The 19,524-nt window shown below is 46.1% G+C and overlaps 1 protein-coding gene across 2 annotated transcripts in view; it reads left to right on the top strand.

Annotated features, from left to right (window-relative positions):
- CCDC180 (coiled-coil domain containing 180) overlaps window positions 1–18,384 on the top strand; it is a 63,024-nt gene extending 44,640 nt beyond the window's left edge. The window contains exons 31-39 of one of the 2 annotated variants that reach the window (XM_045043063.1): window positions 729–806; window positions 6,271–6,337; window positions 7,107–7,248; window positions 10,182–10,342; window positions 10,884–11,021; window positions 11,750–11,861; window positions 15,250–15,355; window positions 16,126–16,261; window positions 17,681–18,384. In XM_045043063.1, coding sequence (XP_044898998.1) covers window positions 729–806; window positions 6,271–6,337; window positions 7,107–7,248; window positions 10,182–10,342; window positions 10,884–11,021; window positions 11,750–11,861; window positions 15,250–15,355; window positions 16,126–16,261; window positions 17,681–17,812 — 1,072 coding nt within the window. In that variant the 3' untranslated portion in view covers window positions 17,813–18,384. Of the gene's footprint in view, window positions 1–728; window positions 807–6,270; window positions 6,338–7,106; window positions 7,249–10,181; window positions 10,343–10,883; window positions 11,022–11,749; window positions 11,862–15,249; window positions 15,356–16,125; window positions 16,262–17,680 lie in introns of those variants that run through there. The other variant, XM_045043064.1, reaches the window with a different exon arrangement.
- Window positions 18,385–19,524: the final 1,140 nt, after the last annotated feature.

Consider the following 19,524-nt stretch of genomic DNA (forward strand, 5'->3'; position numbering starts at 1 on the left):
TTGACTTTCCCTGATTGGTTCTAAGTTGGAAGCAGGGACAAAATTCAGGGAAGCTGTCAGTTAGTAATCAAGTCCCGGCCATTTGGAGATGATTGTTACAGGAGTTATTGTTTGGCATTCTGGATTGCCACTAGAGATGACAATATGGCTTCCTCCAGGTCTGACTTCTATCAGGCTGGCTTCCTGAGTTGTTTATTATAGACAAGGAATTGGTTTCCTGGGCACGTTGCTGCAGGTTTTGGGTCAGAGTTCTGTATTTTTGTACAGTCCAGCTATTGCCCATCTGTATATTCAGTCTCTCAGTGGTTACAAAATGAAGTCCATGTTGCTGGGGCTGTCTGATGTTGCATGGGACATGCTTACACTAAAAATTATTCGCTTCTTATATGGAATTCAAGTTTAACTGGGCACATTGTATTTTTGTTTGAAAAGGACCTCAACCTGTTTTTCTTTGGGTCCTCCCCACAGGAAAGCAAGGATATGAATTTCTGGCCCCTTGCCCCTTCCCAGGGGCCTTGGGTCAGTTTTAGCAATAAGGACTTGACCCCCACGATAAGCATCTCCAAAGCTTTGAGGAGTAGGGAAGTATCTTGAAGGATTCAGGCCCAGACATGGGGGTCACGGTGTCCCACAGGCAGACGTAGGGCCTCCAGCAAGTTAGGTGGGGCTCCCACAGACCTGCCTGTTTACCCCAGCCTCCAGAACACTGATCCACCTTTGTCCCACAGCATCACACGGTACTCCAAGCCCAACCGAATGGACAGAAAGTACCAGGTGCTCGGGGAGAAGCCACCGCCGCCAGCTGAGTAAGTGGCACCTTTTCCTTTAAGTCCATTTTAACTTGTTGTCTCTGTGAAGAGGGTGGCTAAATCTGACACAGCTGAGGGGAAAATAAGAAGTGGGGGGCAGAGCAGGAGAGATTTGCAAGGGGAAAGATGAGGGTCAAGGTCAGTTTGTCTCATCCCATTTCACCTAAATTTGTTGAGAGACATTTTCACCAAAATTTCACATTTTCTAAGTTAAGCTTTTTGGGGTAGCGGGAAGCACACCTCTTTCAAGTCTGGGATTTGTTTGTGGGTTTTTTTCTTCAATTTTTTAATGCCTCACCTCCCTCATTCCTCTTTCCCTTTATTTTAATATCATTTATTAAAACGAACTCTGTTCCACTTAATGGCTGCACTTCAAGCAAATAAGCAACTTCAGAAAATTGAAAGCAATCAAAGAGACTCAGAGATACCCTCTCCCCCTTATTCAGGGAACTCACCATCAGCCTTTTTGCCCCACAGGTCTTATCTCTGGGGTTTGTGAAGTTTGCAAAGAAGGGTGGTTTTCAGGGCACCTGGGCGGCTTAGTTGGTTAAGTGTCTGACTTTGACTCAGGTCATGATCTCATGGCTCGTGGGTTCAAGCCCCATGTCAAGTTTTGAACTGACAGCAGAGAGCCTGCTTCGGATCCTCTGTCTCCCTCTCTCTCTGTCATTCTCCCAGCTCTCTCTCTAAGAAATAAATAAACATTAAAAAATAAAGAAGAGTGACTTCAGGACCTAGAAGTTGGGTCCAAGTCAGCAGCTAGATGCTCCCTTGTCCCATTCACAAAAAGGCATTCCTCGTCATCAAAATCTTGACTCTCAACTTTTTATAGTTCTGTCATTTTATCACATGTGTATATTCATGTAACTACCACCACAATCAAGAAACAGAACTGTCCCATCACCACCAACTGTATGTCACTCCTGTCACCCCTTTATAGCCGTACCCATGCCCTCTCCCTCTCCATCCCTAACCCTGAGCAGCCACTGATCATTTTCCATCCCTATTATTTTGTCATTTCAAGAAGGTCATATAAACAGTCTCATACAGTGTATGACATTTGCAGAGTGGCTTTTTGTACTCAATATAATGCCCTTGAGACCCACCTAAGTGGTCACATGTATCAGTAGTTCATCCCTTTGTATTGCTAAATAGTTAGCCACAGTATGGATGGACCACAGTATTTTAGTGGTGAAAAAAAGATCACAGGCTAAACAGAAAAAAAAAAATCAAGCACTTATGAAATCTCTAAAAGGGAGAGACTTTCCTAGCATAACACAGTGGTGAATTGCTCAGAAAATGGAATCAGACTGATGATGTTTTTATCCCCACCTTGGGACTCTGGCTAAGTGACTTCTCCCCAAGCCTTCACCTTCCCTGTGCACGTGGGTAGAAGAGAGTCCTCTTCTTGGAATTGTGAAGACAAGCCAGCAAGTCGTCTACAGGCCACCCTTGAGTAATGCAGGATCATCACTCCAAGAAGCACTAGATGAAATCACAAGGAAAAAGATGGAAAATTTTGGCAAATACATTTTTAAACTCCTTTGAGATAAAATGCAATTAAAAGTTAGATAACAACCAGTCAAGACACAATAGTGGTAAATAAAGACAACAAAGGAAAAATTGGCTCCTCTCCCCATCCCCTTACCCCAGAAAATTGCTAAAGAAATTTCCAGCACACAATAGGGTAAGGGGAGAATTGGAAGAGACCACACGCGAGCAAGAAATAAAATTAGGAACAAACATGTGGACAAAACACTAATTCTCACTAGAATGCAAACAAATGAAAAGGGAACAAATCCATTCCATATTTTGCCCAACATTAACCAATATGTAAATAGATTTTAGAGGAAGTTCCCAGTTTATCAAGGGAGGGTGCAGATGGTCCCTCCCAGGCACTGCCAGTGGGAGGTGTTAAGGAAAAAATTATTCTGATACTTGTTAAAACAGTAAGGAATACTTTATGTGGGACCATTGCAATAGGTGCCAAGACTGTTGCAACAGGGAAGAGGGATGGGGCTCAACTCAGAATACAATAAGGACAAGAGAAGATTTATAGCCAAAATGCAGAGCGAGGAGGTCAGTAGATTGAAAATTCAACGGCAGTGGATTCTTGCCTACTTAGCAGGATTCTTGCTGCAGGCAGGCCATGGCTACTGGAAATCAGAGGTGCTCAGATATTGGGTGGGGATGGGTAGGTAGTATCTGAACTGACTTAACAGTATTTTTAATTGTTTATTTATTTATTTATTTATTTTTTCAACGTTTATTTATTTTTGGGACAGAGAGACAGAGCATGAACGGGGGAGGGGCAGAGAGAGAGGGAGACACAGAATCGGAAACAGGCTCCAGGCTCTGAGCCATCAGCCCAGAGCCTGACACGGGGCTCGAACTCACGGACCGTGAGATCGCGGCCTGGCTGAAGTCGGACGCTTAACCGACTGCGCCACCCAGGCGCCCCTAATTATTTATTTTTTTAAATCTTTATTTATTTTGAGAGAGAGAGAGACTGAGAATCTCAGGCAGGCTCCATGCTGTCAGTGCACAGCCCAACATGGGGCTTGATCTCATGAACAGTGAGATCATGACCTGAGCCGAAATCAATAGTCCAATGTTTAACCAACTGAGCCACCCAGGTGCCCCTGACTTAGTAGTATTCTTACTAACATAGGGCATAGCAAGCCAAAGGCGGTGTCCAAGGATGAGGCCTAGTCAAATAGTAGACAAGGGAAATAAAAGCAAAAATTAACTATTGGGACATCATCAAGATAAAGAGCTTCTGGGGGCACCTGGGTGTCTCAGTTGGTTAACCTACCGACTTTGGCTCAGGTCATGATCTCATGGTTCATGAGTTCGAGCTCCATGTCGGGTTCTGCGCTGACTGCTCAGAGCCTGGAGCCTGCTTCAGATTCTGTGTCTCCCTCTCTCTCTGCCCCTTCCCTGCTCACACTCTGTCTCTCTCTCATTCTCAAAAGTAAACATTAAAAAATAAGATAAAAAGCTTATGCACAGCAAAAGAAACAATCAACAAAACTAAATGGCAACCGACAGAGTAGGAGAAGATTTTTGCAAATGACATATCAGATAAAGGGTTAGTATCAAAAATCTATAAAGAACTTATCAAACTCAACACCCAATAAAACAAATAATCCAGTGAAGAAAAGGGCAGAAGACATGAATAGACACTTCTCCAAAGAAGACATCCAGATGGCTAACAGTCACATGAAAAGATGCTCAACATCACTCATCATTGGAGAAATACAAATCAAAATCACAATGAGATACCACCTCACACCTGTCAGAATGGCTAAAATTAACAACTCATGAAACAACAGATACTGGAAGGGATGCAGAGAAAGGGGAACTCTTTTACACTGTTGGTGGGAATGCAAACTGGTGCAGCTACTCTGGAGAACAGTATGGAGGTTTCTCCAAAAAAAAAAAACAAAAAAAACAAAAAACAAAAAAAACCACAGAAGTATCTTACCAGCAATTGCACTATTAGGTATTTATCCAAAGGATACAAAATGCTGATTTTGGGGTGTGCGTGGGTGGCTCAGCTGGTTGGGCATCTGTCTCTTGATCTTGGCTCAGGTCATGATCTCATGGTTTGTGAGTCTGAGCCCTGCGTCAGGCTCTACACTGACAGCCTGCTTGGAACTCTCTCTCATCTCCACCCCTACCCCACTTGTGCTCTCTCTCTCTCAAAATAAATAAACTTTTAAAAATGCTGATTTCAAGGCGCACATGCGCCCCAATATTTATAGCAGCACTATCAACAGTAGCCAGATTATGGAAAAAGCCCAAATGTGCATCGACTGATGAATGCATAAAGAGGTGGTACACACAAACACACACACACACACACACACACACACACACACACACACCACAGGAATATTACTCGGCAATCAAAAAGAATGAAAATTTGCCATTTGCAATGACCTGGATGGAACTAGAATGTATTATGTTAAGCGAAATAGGTCAGTCAAAATATATGATTTCACTTATATGTGGAATTTAAAAAACAGATGGACATAGGGGAAGGGAAGGAAAAATAAGATAAAAACAGGGAAGCAAACCGTAAGAGACTCTTCAATACAGATGGTAGGGGATGGGCTAAATGGGGGATGGGCATTAAGGAGGGCACTTGGGGTGAGCACTGGGTGTTACATGTAAGTGATGAATCACTGGTTCTACTCCTGAAACCAATACTACACTGTATGTTAACTAACTTGAATTTAAATAAATAAATTTAAAAAAAAAGAAAGATTAAAAAAAATCAGAAAACCTAGCAGTCCAAAAATAGAGGATTGCAAACCATGGTACTTACATACTAGATGGTGTTACACAGCCATTTAAAAAGATATCTTAATGTGGGGGAACACTTAACAAGTGAACAGAATGTAAAATACACATGAACCTAATTCCAAACTGACTTTAAAAGCAGCCAGAAGGAAATACAATAAAATGTTGGCATTCGTTTTCTCCTTTGCTTTTCAGTATATTTCTAATTTTCTTTAGTTATGATGAGTGAATTTTAAAATGAAACAGTGAGTGGCCTATATACATATGTTTTAGAAATTGGCTGTATCACTTAACAGAAATTGTGAAAAATTAAGTGTCCTACATCTTAAGGTTCTAAGTTAAATTAAGTTCTAATACATCTATCCCTTCCCTTATTTCACTTTTACTATTGAGATAATTGACTTAACTGGCCAGGAATATCCACTGGTACTGGGCAACTTTGTTTAATAAAGCCCCAGTGTGTGCAGAGTCAGCCTAAATGGCAGAGGTACCGGAAGGCAGATGTTTGGTCCTACAGGAAGTCCTGCTTGTTTGATTAATATTTATAAGAAATTGTTCTTTCTTCTTTCAACCAATACTGAGGTACAAATAAGTTCAGACTCTGTAGCGGGACTGGGGGTCCCATGGTGAGCAAAACAGACACATGCGGTCTGTCTAGATGGACTTTACCATCTTCTAGAAGAGATAGAGTTTAACCAGCCGGTCACAAAAATCAATCCCAAATCCCTCTGTGGGGAGTGTTGTAGGGCTGAGGACCACTCTGAGAGCATTGGACCAGGATGGTCAGGAATTGCCACCAGGTTAGGATCTGAGGAAGAGCAGGAGCAAATGTGACCAAGAAGAAAGTTAACCATGTTCTCTGGGGAGGAATCAGTGTGTGCAAAGGTCCCAGGGCAGGAGCAAGTAGCTACAATGAGTGATGAGGCCAAAAGAGAATAGACTCTTGGAAGGGGCCAAACCCAGCTTATCACATACAAGAGCCATTAAACTAGACAAATAGAAATATTAGGTGAGAACACACCTGGGAATCACATGAACTGTCTAATCCTGGCTGGGCTGCTGAGCACTCAGAATGTTCTGTCCATTTGGTTTTGTCCACACCATTTGGTGATTAGACAAGACCCCTCAGGGATCTGTCTTTTGTGTCTTTCAGGGATTTTAAAGGGATCATCCTGACCCTCCTCTGGGAGAGCAATGAGCATCTACTGAATGTTGTGGAGGTGAGGGCTGCTGCCCAGAGGCCTCTGCATGCCCCTGGACTGGCTGCTGGCCATATGTCCCCAGCCACCTCTGCCTCTTAGATTTTGCTGATAATGGCTTTGTGGGTGAAATTGAGAGAAAGGGACCCACAACCACAGCTACCTAGCTTCTGTCACCTCATGTGATGTTTTCTTCATCCTAAAAATTAAACCTCATTCATTCATTTATCCATTTACTGAGCCACCAAACATTTCTCGGACACTTACTGTATGTCAGATACTGGGTGGGCTAAGAGGAATAAGCCCAGTCTCTGTCCCTGGGAGGCCAGCACCCCGTGTAGGGCAACAGACATGGCGACACCACAGGGAGATGGATGGGTCTGCTGGAGCTACCGAGCACAGTTCCAGCACACCCCACACAGGGGTGTCTGTGTGCGTTCCTGTCGGCCTCCAACTAGGCTGCAAATCCTTCAGAATAGGGTCTGTGAGTCATCCATATTTGTGGCCTTTGGCCTAGTACCTAGTTTGGCACTTCATAGAATTCTCTCAACCTGGTCGTTGGAATGAGATTCCATTTGGGTCTCGAAGGACAAAAAAAGAGTTTTGCCATTCAGTCACTTATGCCTTGACTACTGGGATATTGGCAGTGGTAAAAAGGGCAGTTGGGTAGGAAGAGTGACATCAGGAGAATGGGCTAGGAGGTGTGGAGAGTGGGGTGGAGGATGCAGGAGCATGGGCCAGAGCCCCATGGTGAGCATCCTTGCCCAGACAGCATCGACCTCTTTTGCAGGAGTTTTACCGCAAAGAGAAGCACTCAGTCACCAGGCCTGACTGCATGTACGAAAACTTTGACCAGTGTGCAGAGAATATCTGCAAGAGGATCCTGGAATACCATGTCCAGACAGACGAGTACCATAACTCCTGCCTCATAGGTGGGTCTGGGCAGCAGGTGGGCAGGCAGGTCGAGGGTGTGACACATGCCACCAATTGAGCAGAGCCTGGGCCTCACAGCCTGGGGGGTGCCCTCCTGACCCGGAGGTCACTGAGGGCGGCACAGGAGCCTCCCTGTGAAAAGCTGCCATCTTGGAATTAGGTAAAAACATTGATCAGATTTAACTGGGAGGCACAACAACGCTGAAAAAAAAAATGACTTTTCTTGAGAAATCTGGTGATTTGTATCACTAAAAATGTTTTGTTCATTGCACAGGTAATTTTGACAGCTTTATTGAGATAGTCACATACCACACAATTTGCCCGTGTAAAATCTCCAATTCAGTGGATTTTAGTATATTCTCAGAGTTGGGCAACGATCACTACTTCCCTGTCCCTCCATCACTGTCCCAGCCCTAAGCAACCACTCAACTACTTTCTGCCTCTGTAGATTTCCTATTCTGAGCTTGCATATGCACGGAATCACTGTGTGCTCCTTTGTGACTGGTTTCTTTCATTCTGCATAACATTTTCAAGGTTCATCCGTGTTGTAGCATGTGTCAGTATTTCATTCCTTTTCATGACTCACTCTTATTCCATTGTGTGCATATGCCACGTTTTGTTTACCCTGCATCAGTAGACATTTGTCTGTTTCCACCTTTGGCTACTGTGAATACTGCTGTTATAAACATTCACATACACGTTTTGTGTGGACATACGTTTTCCTTTCTCTTGGATGTATAGCTAGGAGTGGAATTGCTGGGTCATGTGGTAACTCTGTATTTGAACGTTTGAAGAAAACTTTCCACGGGTATTTGTTAAGTATCAACTGTATGCCTGGCCCATGCTGGGCTCTGATGACCCCGATAGACACAGCCTCCTGGAGAATAGGGACGTGAAAACAGGCAGGTAGAATACATCTTGCCATTTACATTTATTGTAATGACATTAAAGAGGCTGTAAAAACACGCCCAGCGCCCACCTTTGCCCATTTCTCCACGTTCCTCTGCATCTTTGTCCGTAGCCACGCATGTTTTATGCGGTTGTAAGTCCTAATTATTCCTGCTGTGTTGGGTAGAAGAGGGAGATGATTGGAGGAGAGCTAGACCTAGTTTCAAGGCCCAGCACTGCCTTCTCTCTGCCTTATGACCTTGACGAAGTCACCTCACCTCTGTGGGCCTCAGTTTCCTTGTCTGTAAACTGGAGATAAAGACAACACTCACTGTGCAAGTTTTTTGAGGATTAAGCCCACTACACAGACTTGCCATATACAGAGGAAATAACCAGTGGTGGCTCTCACTGCTGTGGCTATAGAATGACTGGCATTGAAACTACTGGAGCATTTTGTTTCTCTAGCTCAGAATGTCCCCATGTGAAGTCTGGGATCGTATCCTATGTGACCTTCCTCAAAAGAAAGGTTCTGTGGTCAAACATATGGGTTTGGGAAATGCCAAAGATTATGTCCCTCTCTGGAAGAGTCACAGTTCCCATTAAATGGAGACTTCCATTTCCTGAAATTTGGGAGTCCAGTATCCTGACCACCTTTCCCACTGAAAACATTTACAAGTATTGGATATACCATTTTGGGGATGAGCTCTTTTAATTGATGAGCTACCCATAAAGTAAGAAATACACAAGGGTCCCACATTGGGTGAAAATAGGAACTCCAAGAAAGAAATTGAACAGTAACACATTGCCGTAAGGATATTGCTGACTCCCAGGTGAGCTTGAGCCTTTGTTTTCATGGCCTCCAGGGCTTTGGGAGCAGAAGACAAAGCCCCAGACCACCCATGGTGCAAAGTCTGGAAGGACACAAGCCACAGAAAACTGGGACCACCTCCTCAGGGCTCTAGCTGCAAAGTGGGGTGAATGAGACAGAAACCAAGTCCCCCTCCCCTGTCCTTCAGCACCACCAGCAGTAGCAACTAGAAGGAAACTGTCTTATTAAAAAACCTTGGTACTGGGTAAAGCAGAAGGGAAACTCTAATAAGAATCTGTAACTATAAAATGGCCTTGGTGCCTGAAGTTAACTTTGTTTTTGTAGATCATCCAAAAGACCTCCAACCGACAATTTAGCTTAAAATGGTCTTGAATTAGTGGTGCCCAGATGCTTATCTGGTAGACACCATAAATCCTTTCTAGAAAAGAAACCCACCTTCAATTCATGCCTCTAAGGATTCTCACAAGTCAAATTCCCAGAATAAGAGCTCACAGTAAACAAACAAACAACACACACACACACACACACACACACACACACGGAAAAGGCCCCTAAAGCATGAGGCAGCAGAAGGAGATCAGTAAAGACTTCAGATACTGAACCTATTAGACACAGAATATAAAATAATGTATTTATTACAGTTAAATTAAAAAGGATACTGGAAACATGAGGAAGGGGTGAGAGACTATGAAAATGACCAAATAGATAGGAAAGAGAACCACATAGAACTTCTATATTGGAAAAATAAATAGTTGAAATTTTGAAATTGTGAATGTCTTCTACTATCAGAGAAAATTTCCAAAACACAATGCAGAGAAACAAAGAGATGATAGTCTGGGAGAAGTAAAGGGATATGGATGAGAAGATAGGTGTAACGTAGAGCTACTTAGGGGTCCCCAGGGACAGAAGGGGACCAGGGTCGAGGCAATCTTTGAGGAGATAATGGATAAAACAGACTCCTGAAGGCTCTATGCACTTTTCATAAGCTGGGAAGTCCTGTAGAGTATTGAAGAGAAGTCCTTTGAATTTGCTTAATCCAATATTTTCCGTACTGCTCTGACCACAGGATCCCTCCTAATGAGATAGCTATGACCACATTGTAGGCCAAGTCCTTCTCTTTGGGAAATTGCTTTGGGGCTTTGTGGGAGAGATCACTTCAGCAGCTTGGCTCTGCTCTGTTCCCTCACCTGGTCCCCCACCTCCCAACTCCTGTAGAATTACGGGCCCAGATGAGGAGATTTGAGGAGCTGCTGCCCCAGGTCTGCTGGCTGGTGATGGAGAACTTCAAAGAACACCACTGGAAAAGATTCTGTGCATCTGCCAAAGAGATCCGGGGACAGTTCTGGGATTATCAGGAGAAGCTGGAGATAAGGAAGGTGGGAGCCCCAGGACTAGTCCTCCTTCTCTGGGACCAAGGGCCCCTGGGAGCTCAGAAATGGGGGCAAGGCATAGGCAGAACTTACCAGGCTGGCATTGTTGCATGGGGACTAAGGGACACAGGGCATTGGAGAAATGCCTTCTTCTTCATAGAAGGTGTTCAATAAACTCCTCTTTTGGATTTAATGAGTGGGTCTGCTGATTCTGTGGGAGTGTGGTCATTGACATGAGCAGCAAAGGTCTACCTGGTTCTTGGAGCAGAGACATGGATGCCATTGATTTTATTGGACTTAAGGCTCTGGTTATACTGGGGCTGCTGCTCAGCTCTCCCACTCCTCAGCCCTCAGAGTCAGCTCCAGTCACGCCCCCATCTTGCCTTCTCTGCCTTCCTCTGTCCATCCATGGCCTTTCCCGCACCCGGGTCAGAGCACAGAAGTCTGACTATGGCCATTTAGCAGAGGGCATGGGCCTGTGACATTCTGGCCCTGACCTAGAGACCAGGTCAAAATCCCCACTGATTTCTGGATTGTTTGATTAAAGGATGAAAATGCCCAGAAGCTCCATCAAAATCTCGGACATCCCGCACATATCCAAGAAATGGAGTCTCTGTGTCAAGTGGAAGAGAAAAGGCAGAACGATTTAGACACTGTGATTATGGCAACCAGGGAGAAGCTTGAGGTCAGTAGTGCCATTGGTTGCCGGGCCTGGGTGCTGAGGGCTGTACTGCCCCCAGAGAGACTCCCCCAACTGACAGTCCAGCAACAGCACTGAGCATGGCCCCTAGATGGTACCCTGGCCAAAGGGGGCATGAAAGCCAGCAGGTTTCATAGAGCTGGCTGGTCATTACTGGCTGGCTTAACTTGCATCTTTTGATTTCTAAATGAATTAATTACAAAATTACTAATGAGAACTTTTTTCAAGACCCACATCTATGTATTTTGTGTTTAGTGAATAATCTCTGGGTGTTCCTTGGCCACCTCTTTTTTTTTTAATGTTTATTTATTTTTGAGAGAGAGAGAGAGAGTGTGTGTAAGCAAGTGGGGGAGGGGCAGAGAAAGAGGGAGACACAGAATCTGAAGCAGGCTCTAGCCTCTGTGCTGTCAGCCCAGAGCCCGATGCGGGGCTTGAACTCACAAACTGTGAGATCATGACCAGAGCTGAAGTCAGATGTTTGACTGAGCCACGCAGGCGCCCAGATCGACCAGTTCTAAACCATTTCCTATCTTTGAGCCCAGTCAGCTCTTGGGAGAGGCCTCTTGGCTGAGGACCAGATGCCACTTAACTCGGACATAGTTGACTCATGGCTTTGGTCTCGTCTCACCTGCCAGCTCCCCAAGTCCTCCCTCAGCTGGCCTTGGGGGCAGACCCCTCTCCCTGCAGCAGCAGACTCCCCATGTTCCCTGCAGGAATTCACCAGGAAGTACGGCCGGTTTTTCATAGCCAGCCTGGCCACCTTCACCGAGAAGTTCCTGCTGCAGTTGGATGAAGTGGTCACCATCGACGATGTCCAGGTTGCCAGTAAGTGGTGCCGTGGACCTTGTGCCTGAGCCCCAGGGGTGGGGGTGAGGTGGAGGCAGATGGGCTCAGAGCATCTGCTTTTCCCCAGCTCACTGGAATGAAACCAGATTCTCTACCGAGAGGACTGATGGTTTTTGGTTTTCATTAACAGTAAGGTGTTGTTGCTTTTTTAATGAAAAAGGTAAATCCCAAATGCGTCAAAAATTATATGTAAAAAAATAACCCTAATAGTAAATATTTTCATAATCTTGGAGTAGGGACAGCTTCCCTAAGTAGGAGATGAGAGCCAGAAGCTGTGAAGGCGATGGCTGGCACTCCTCCATGGCCAAAATAAAAACGAAGAAAAATGTCAAAAACTTGAAAGAAAAACCACAACTGGACAAATGTTCCTAACAGGCTATAGGCCAGAAAAAGACCCAACCTCCCCCATGGTAGAGGTTACATTTCTAAAAAGAGGCAAAGGACAAACACATGCAATGCAAAAGAGAAGCAGTTCATATGTCCAGTGAGTATAAAAGATGCTTGCCCTCACCGAGGATGAATAATGAGAATGTAAACACTACTAAGATATCACTTTTCACCAACAGCCTGGCAAGGTTTGCAAATTGAGTGACACCCAGCCCTGGTGAGAATGTCAGAAAGCCCAGGTACCACAGAGACCCCTGGAGAGGTGTACATCAATATCCCTGTCTTGGAGAGCCCTCTGTCAGCACCTGTCAAAATTCAGATGGTGTATACCTTTCACCCAGCAGTTCTAACACTAAGAATATATCTGACAGAAATACACAATTTTTCCAAAGATATCTTTCCAAGCATATTCATCACAGCACCATTTGATGTTGCAAACAACTGGAAACAACATTAACATCCACGCGTAGGTGATTGGATCAGTAAATTATGGTCCCGATGTACAAGTGCATACTGGGCAGCCGTTAAAGGGGGTCAGTGTGTCTACGTGTGCCAGTGTGCAGAGTCAGGAAGGAATACTGTTATGGGAAAAAGCAAGTTCACAATCAGTACTTATCTATGATACCATTTTTTTAAAAAAGTGCATATGTGATATAAACATATATTCACATATATGTATGTGAATCTGTGTGAGGGACAGACACAGAATGAGAAAGACAGAGCCTGAGGGACAGGTCCCACACTGTTGACAATGATCACCCCTGGTGGGTGGAATGGTGACAGACTCCTAAATTTTTTTCTTTTCCCCCATTAGGTGATGTTTAAACTTTTTCTTTTTCTTTTTTTTTTAAATTTTTTTTTCAACGTTTTTATTTATTTTTGGGACAGAGAGAGACAGAGCATGAACGGGGGAGGGGCAGAGAGAGAGGGAGACGCAGAATCGGAAACAGGCTCCAGGCTCTGAGCCATCAGCCCAGAGCCTGACGCGGGGCTCGAACTCACGGACTGTGAGATCGTGACCTGGCTGAAGTCGGACGCTTAACCGACTGCGCCACCCAGGTGCCCCTCTGTTTAAACTTTTTCTAACGTGTGTTTTGCTTTTATAACTATATAAATATTAATATTTTTTTATTTTGTTTATTTTTGAAAGAGAAAGAGAGACAGAGACAGAGCATGAGCAGGGGAGGGGTCAGAGAAGGAGAGTGACACAGAATCTGAAGCAGGCTGAGACTCTGAGCTGTCAGCACAGAGCCCGATGCCAGACTCGAACTTATGAACTGCGAGATCATGACCTGAGCTGAAGTCTGACGCTTAACCAATTGAGCCTTCCAGGCACCCCAAGGTTTAAATCATATAGTAAATGTTATCCATTTACTTACCTAGTGAGTAATTAAAATATATTACTTTTATTTTTAAGAGCTTTTGGGATCCCTGGATGGCTCAGCTGATTGAGTGTCTGACTCTCGATTTTGGCTCAGGTCGTAATCTCATGGTTTGATCAATCAAGTCCCATATCAGGCTCCATTCTGAGCATGGAGCCAACTTAACTGTCTCTCCCTTTCCCTCTACCCCTCCCCGACTTGCTCACACGTGCACTCTCAGAAGTTTTTATTACAAAGACAATACATTGTTAATGGTAAAAATTAAAAACTTGGGGTGCCTAGGTGGCTCAGTTGGTTAAGCGTCTGACTTTGGCTCAAGTCATGGTCTCACAATTCGTGGGTTCAAGCCCTGCATCACACTCTGTGCTGGCAGCTCTGAGCCTGGAGACTGCTTCGGATTCTGTGTCTCCCTCTCTCTCGGCCCCTCCCTTGCTTAATCACTCTCTCTCTCTCTCAAAATAAATAAAAACATTAAAAAAATATTTTTAATTAAAAACTCAATCTTAATTACAAAGAAAGGGAAGAACACAGTCCTTCTACTCAGAACTAAGTGCCCTTAATGTTTGCTGTCTCATCTTTCCAGTCCTTTCCTTTTGGGCACAGACCTGAGTGTGTGTGTGTGTGTGTGTGTGTGTGTGTGTGTGTTACAGGGTGTGTGCTCTTCCATGACCTAATTCGCCCTCGGGTGGACATTGAGCATTTTCACTTGCTGTGCATTGTACTTTATTCATTAGTCCCCTGCTGTTGAACGTGGGGCCATTTCCAATTTTTCACTCCTATAATTATGCTGAAGGGAACATCTTCATCCTTATATCTCTATTCTGGGGCAATAGGTTCCTGGAAGTGGACTTTTTGGGTCCCAATGTATATGCATTTTGAGGTAGTGGTCATTTTCCCATATTGGAAGTCTCTGTGTCCAGTGCGGGCCTTGTTTGGGAAAGCAGGGCCTGCAGAGGCACTAGAGATGAGGCCTGAAGGAGGCTGGGCAGAGCAGGCAGCAGGGAAGCCACTCTTGGTAACTTGGAAGGAACCGTGGAGCTGGAAGAGCCCCGTACCAGCCCCAGGGAGGCCTCTCCTGCTGTAACTCCGGCTTCTGGGCCAAGCAGCCTGGCCCTGTCCTCCCTGGCAGATCGAGGCAGCTCCTGCCTGCTGGCTGTCACTCGGCTGCTGCAGCCCCGTCAGGAAGGCACTTGAAAGGACAGGTCAGTGAGCCAGATATCAGAGGGACAACATTGCATGTGTTTGCCCCAGGGATAGTTCAGAACCCATTTGAGCTAGTATAAGCCAAAGAGGGGTCTATAAAGCTTATTTGGAGGCTTGTGGAAGCTGTGTGAAGGTCAGAGCGTCGGGCTCTGGGCTTTGGAGCTGGGAAGACCGCCTAAATCACATCTCCCATCACCAGCCCCCCCACCCCCCCTGGGCCTTCAGATATGGTGCTTTCAGCTTCTCTGTGGGACTGGGCTCTGCCTCCCACTGGACACTCCAAGTCGGGAGGAAGGGAACAAGCCCTCATCCCTCTAAACGTAAGGTCGGGGGAAATCCCCTTGATCTCAGCCCGTGTGTGAGGCTATGGTCATAACCTGTCTTTTGCCGGCCAGGGATGGAGCCTACCAAACAGAAAACATCAATCCTCATACGGAGGAAACTCGCTAGGCTTTCCCTGAAGGAAGAAAGTGAGAAGCCCCTGATTGAGCGGGGGAGCAGGTAAGAGCCAAGAGCATTAAAGAATACCACCAATGGCTGAGTTTGCTGGAGCACGAGGCAGCGGCATAGTCAGGGGCAACTGGAAGCCTTGGAAAGGCATTATGTTCTAAGCCTCAGTTTCCTTGCCTGTGAAATGGGCATGGAAGCCCACCTTCTGTGGTATTACAAAGAGAAAGTTTAATGAGATTGTACTTAGAGTGCTCCTGGCACACAGTTAAGAGCTCACCAGCTATTAGTTCCTTTGATAAGGACCCACAAAGGGGCCCCCGAAGAAAGGGAGGCCCATCCCAGTATGGGGCACATTCTTGAGTTACTGGTCGCACTGTGGAGCGCTGCATGTGTGATAAGAGCTGTCACAGTCCTTGTTCTCTGTGCCCCAAGAATGTGACTCTGGAAGAGGAAGTAAGGCAGTGATTTGCCCAACACAGTAGGAAAAATGGGCCAGGAATTGGTGACTGCCACCTGGCTGGCCCACTGCTGAGGAAACTGAGGCCTGCAAAAGGGAGACAACTAGAAGTGCAGCATTCCTCTCTCCCGTGCAGAACCCAAGACCGGCTACACACACGGATTCAGTGTGAAAGTAGGAAAAAGAACTTGAAGAAACTTAAATGCTCAGTGAGGTTTTTCTTTTAATGAAGACATTTACAACATGATCTTTTAAAAATTAAAAAAAGGAAAAGATATGCCAAACGTTTCCACCGGGATTGGAGGGTGCGCTGTGAAGGACGATGACAAGCATGTCAGACTTTTACATGCATGTTTACTTGTAGGAAGTGGCCAGGAATCAAACCCACTGAAGTCACCATCCAAAACAAGATTCTCCTCCGGAAAACATCATCCATCATCACCACCAAAACGACCCTGGGCCACCTGGCGGCTGTGGAAGCCCGAGATGCCGTCTACCTGGTGAGTCGAGAGACAGGGTGCAGATGGGCATGTCCTAAGGAGCACAGGGCAGCTCAGTTTGGCTGCCTTGGGAAGAAGGGAGCTTCCCGTCCCAAGGTGCCCTCATGTTTGGCCCATGGGGAAGGTGTCCCATGCCAGGGGGCCCCAGAGAATAGTGTCAACACTCAAGACAGTTAATGTTCGCAAACCCATGTTCGTGGGTCATGTCCAATCCCAGTGATAGTGTGGGTCTGATGGCATGAGCCCCAGTGCCAGGGGGAGCCCAGCTGAGAGACACCCCACCCAGACTGAGGGGTGAAGGAAGACCTCTGGAAGAACAGTTGAGTCAGAGTGAGGGGACAGAGTAGTAAGAGGCACAGAGGCCATGGGAGCAGTGGGAGGCAGTGGGTAGAGCAGCTGGCAATTACTGAGCACCTGCCATGCTTCTCTCAACATGAGGCATCTCACTGACTCCTCATAATGGCCCCATGATGGAAAGAATTGTCCACCTAGTACTGATGAGGACATTGAAGCTTAAAGAAATGTGTCCCCCTCGTGCTGCTATGAAGTAACAAAGGCAGGATTTGAGCCCAGTGCCTATTAGTCACCCCTGGGGCCTGTCTAAAGAGGAGGCTGCACCCAGATGCTGCCTGTGGCAGTGTTGGTCCTGGTGCCGAGAGAGAAATCTTGTCCTGCCCAGTGTACAAGATAGGCTGACCCCACTGGGGGAGAGCCCACGCCCTTCCCTGGCCACTATGCCAAACTTGGGCAGAGGGGACACCTCTGTCGAGTTCAGTAAGGGCTCAAGGTGTGGAGGGATCAGCCTTACATGGAAACCAAGTCCCCTGAGCTCCAAGGAAGCCACAGTGCGGGATGGCAGTTAGGAATGGTGCAGAGTCCAGAATCATGGGGATGGGTCCTTGTCCCTGCTCAGCCTCTTTCTAGTTGGGTGACCCCAGGCAAGATTCTGAGCCTCAGTTTCCCCATCTATAAAACGACTGGAGGGGCGCCTGGGTGGCGCAGTCGGTTAAGCGTCCGACTTCAGCCAGGTCACGATCTCACGGTCCGCGAGTTCGAGCCCCGCGTCGGGCTCTGGGCTGATGGCTCAGAGCCTGGAGCCTGTTTCCGATTCTGTGTCTCCCTCTCTCTCTGCCCCTCCCCCATTCATGCTCTGTCTCTCTCTGTCCCAAAAATAAATAAACATTGAAAAAAAAATTTTAAAAAAAATAAATAAATAAATTAAAATTAAAATTAAAAAAAAAAACGACTGGACCTGCCGAATGGGTTGCTGGACAGATTACATGAGAAGTGATTTGTGGAACCCTTGTCAGTGTCTGGAGTAGGTTAAAAACCACCCGCCAGTGGGGTATTGCATTCCTGTAGGTCCCAGAGTCCAAAAGTCCCTCCTCATCTGGCCTCCTCCTGCTGGTTTGCTCCCAGAAATATTTAGCATTATTTGAAGAGGAGTTGAAGAAGATCCAGGACGACAACACATTGCAGGTGAAGGAGGCTCAGCGCTGGAAGGACAGCTGGAAGCGCTCCGTGGATACCATCCAGGGCCTGTACTTGTGACACCCTCAACCCACCCCACATAAAGGTTCATTTTTTATGTACTCCTTCTCTATCCATCTGTCTGCCCATCCATCCATCCATCCATCCGTTCATCCATCCCTGCTCTATACCCAGCACAGTAGCTTCATCAGTGACCAGGACATGGTGTGGTCCCTGCCCACGTGGATGGGTAAGGAGGACAGAGGTGAAAGGGGGTTCCATGTGGTTATCAGGGTTGGTGAGTCACAGGATTGGGCCACTTAAAATAGAGACCAGTAATTCAGAGGACATAATTCCAATAGGCATGCTTGGCACTTCATCTTGGAAAATGAAATAATAAAATTATCTGGGCATGGGTATATTTACATTTAACAAAGTGTAAGATAATTGCAACCATGCAACCCACAAAGAATTCATCCAGTCTTGATTGGGTATCTGCCTGGCAACTTGCCTGACCAAATTATAGCATTTTGAGGAAAATCTTCCAGGACTCCTTAATTTTCCTAGGGGCCCCTTAAATCCTTCCCTCTGGAAGCCTCCATCTTGCATCTTCCTTGCTGATTTTCTCTTCCTTGATTAAATGGCCTAACCACGCCAGGTCTCATTTGTTAGTAGCTTTTTGTGGCACTTGGATGGACTGCTTACATTCCTTCCTTGATTTCATCAACTCCTGTTCCTTTTACCTGGTTTGCATTTTGACTTTGCATCAGTTTGGATTTTCCTATGCTTTACCTGTTTTAATGACTTGATGAGGTAGGCTTTTGCTCCCATTTACAGATGTGGAAACTCAAGTTCAGAAGGTCAAGACAACCTCCTCAAAGGTATACAGCCAGTATAGCGCCTCAGCATACTTTTTGGTTCCCCAAAAGTGGACAAAGACTTGGGGGCAAGCCATTGTTTTGGAGATGATCCCAAGAAGCATGAATGAGGTCATGGGGAAGGGGAGCCTGGAAGAAGCCTTGGCCTTGCTCCGGACCCCTTCTAACCCTCCTCCACACACACCAGACACATCTGTCCTCCTCACCTGTCCCCCACCCTGCATTGCCTGTCCCCTGGCCTGTCGTTGACCTACCTCCTGACCTGTTTTCCTGTAGCCACTGTCCACACTAGGGACTGTGGGCTCATTGTAGTTCCAGGTGCTCACAGAAGTGGACTGCAAGACCCCAGTCCTTCTCTCAAAGCTACCTTTGGAACCTTAGGGACTTCCCTATCGAGCAGGTAGTTAGGGAAATGGATGCCACTGCCCCATGATAGAGCTGCCTCCAACCTCTTTCCATTCTCCCTCTTGTAAGTTCTCCCATGTCTGCTCTTTCTTGATCATGCCTCCATGTTCCCCACCCGAGAAGTCAGTGTGAGTGAATGTGCCTGAGCACATGTGAGGATGTGGAGAGGAAAATGACCTCCACAATGGAGAGGAGGTGGGCAGGGGCCCCCTGGCATCCTAGAGTTTCTCATCACCAAGTAGACTCTTTCAGGATGTGTTGAGCCCTGGCCTACAAGGCCAAAGCCCTTCCTTATCCTCTGGACTCTGCCCACCTCCTGGGCCCCAGACTGGTCCTTGACTCACTCTTGGCCTCAGTTTCCTAATTGTGCAATAAAAGCCTGATACAGAACCACATAAGTGGATGCTCGGTGAGGTCCAGCTCCATCAAAACAGGTTGGAGTGTTGAGATGGAGTGATATGGGTACAGAAAGGAACACAGTGTATGGTAGCCAGGCTTTGTGTCCATGGC

This window comes from Felis catus, chromosome D4, assembly GCF_018350175.1.
Source record: "Felis catus isolate Fca126 chromosome D4, F.catus_Fca126_mat1.0, whole genome shotgun sequence".
NCBI lineage: Eukaryota > Metazoa > Chordata > Mammalia > Carnivora > Felidae > Felis > Felis catus.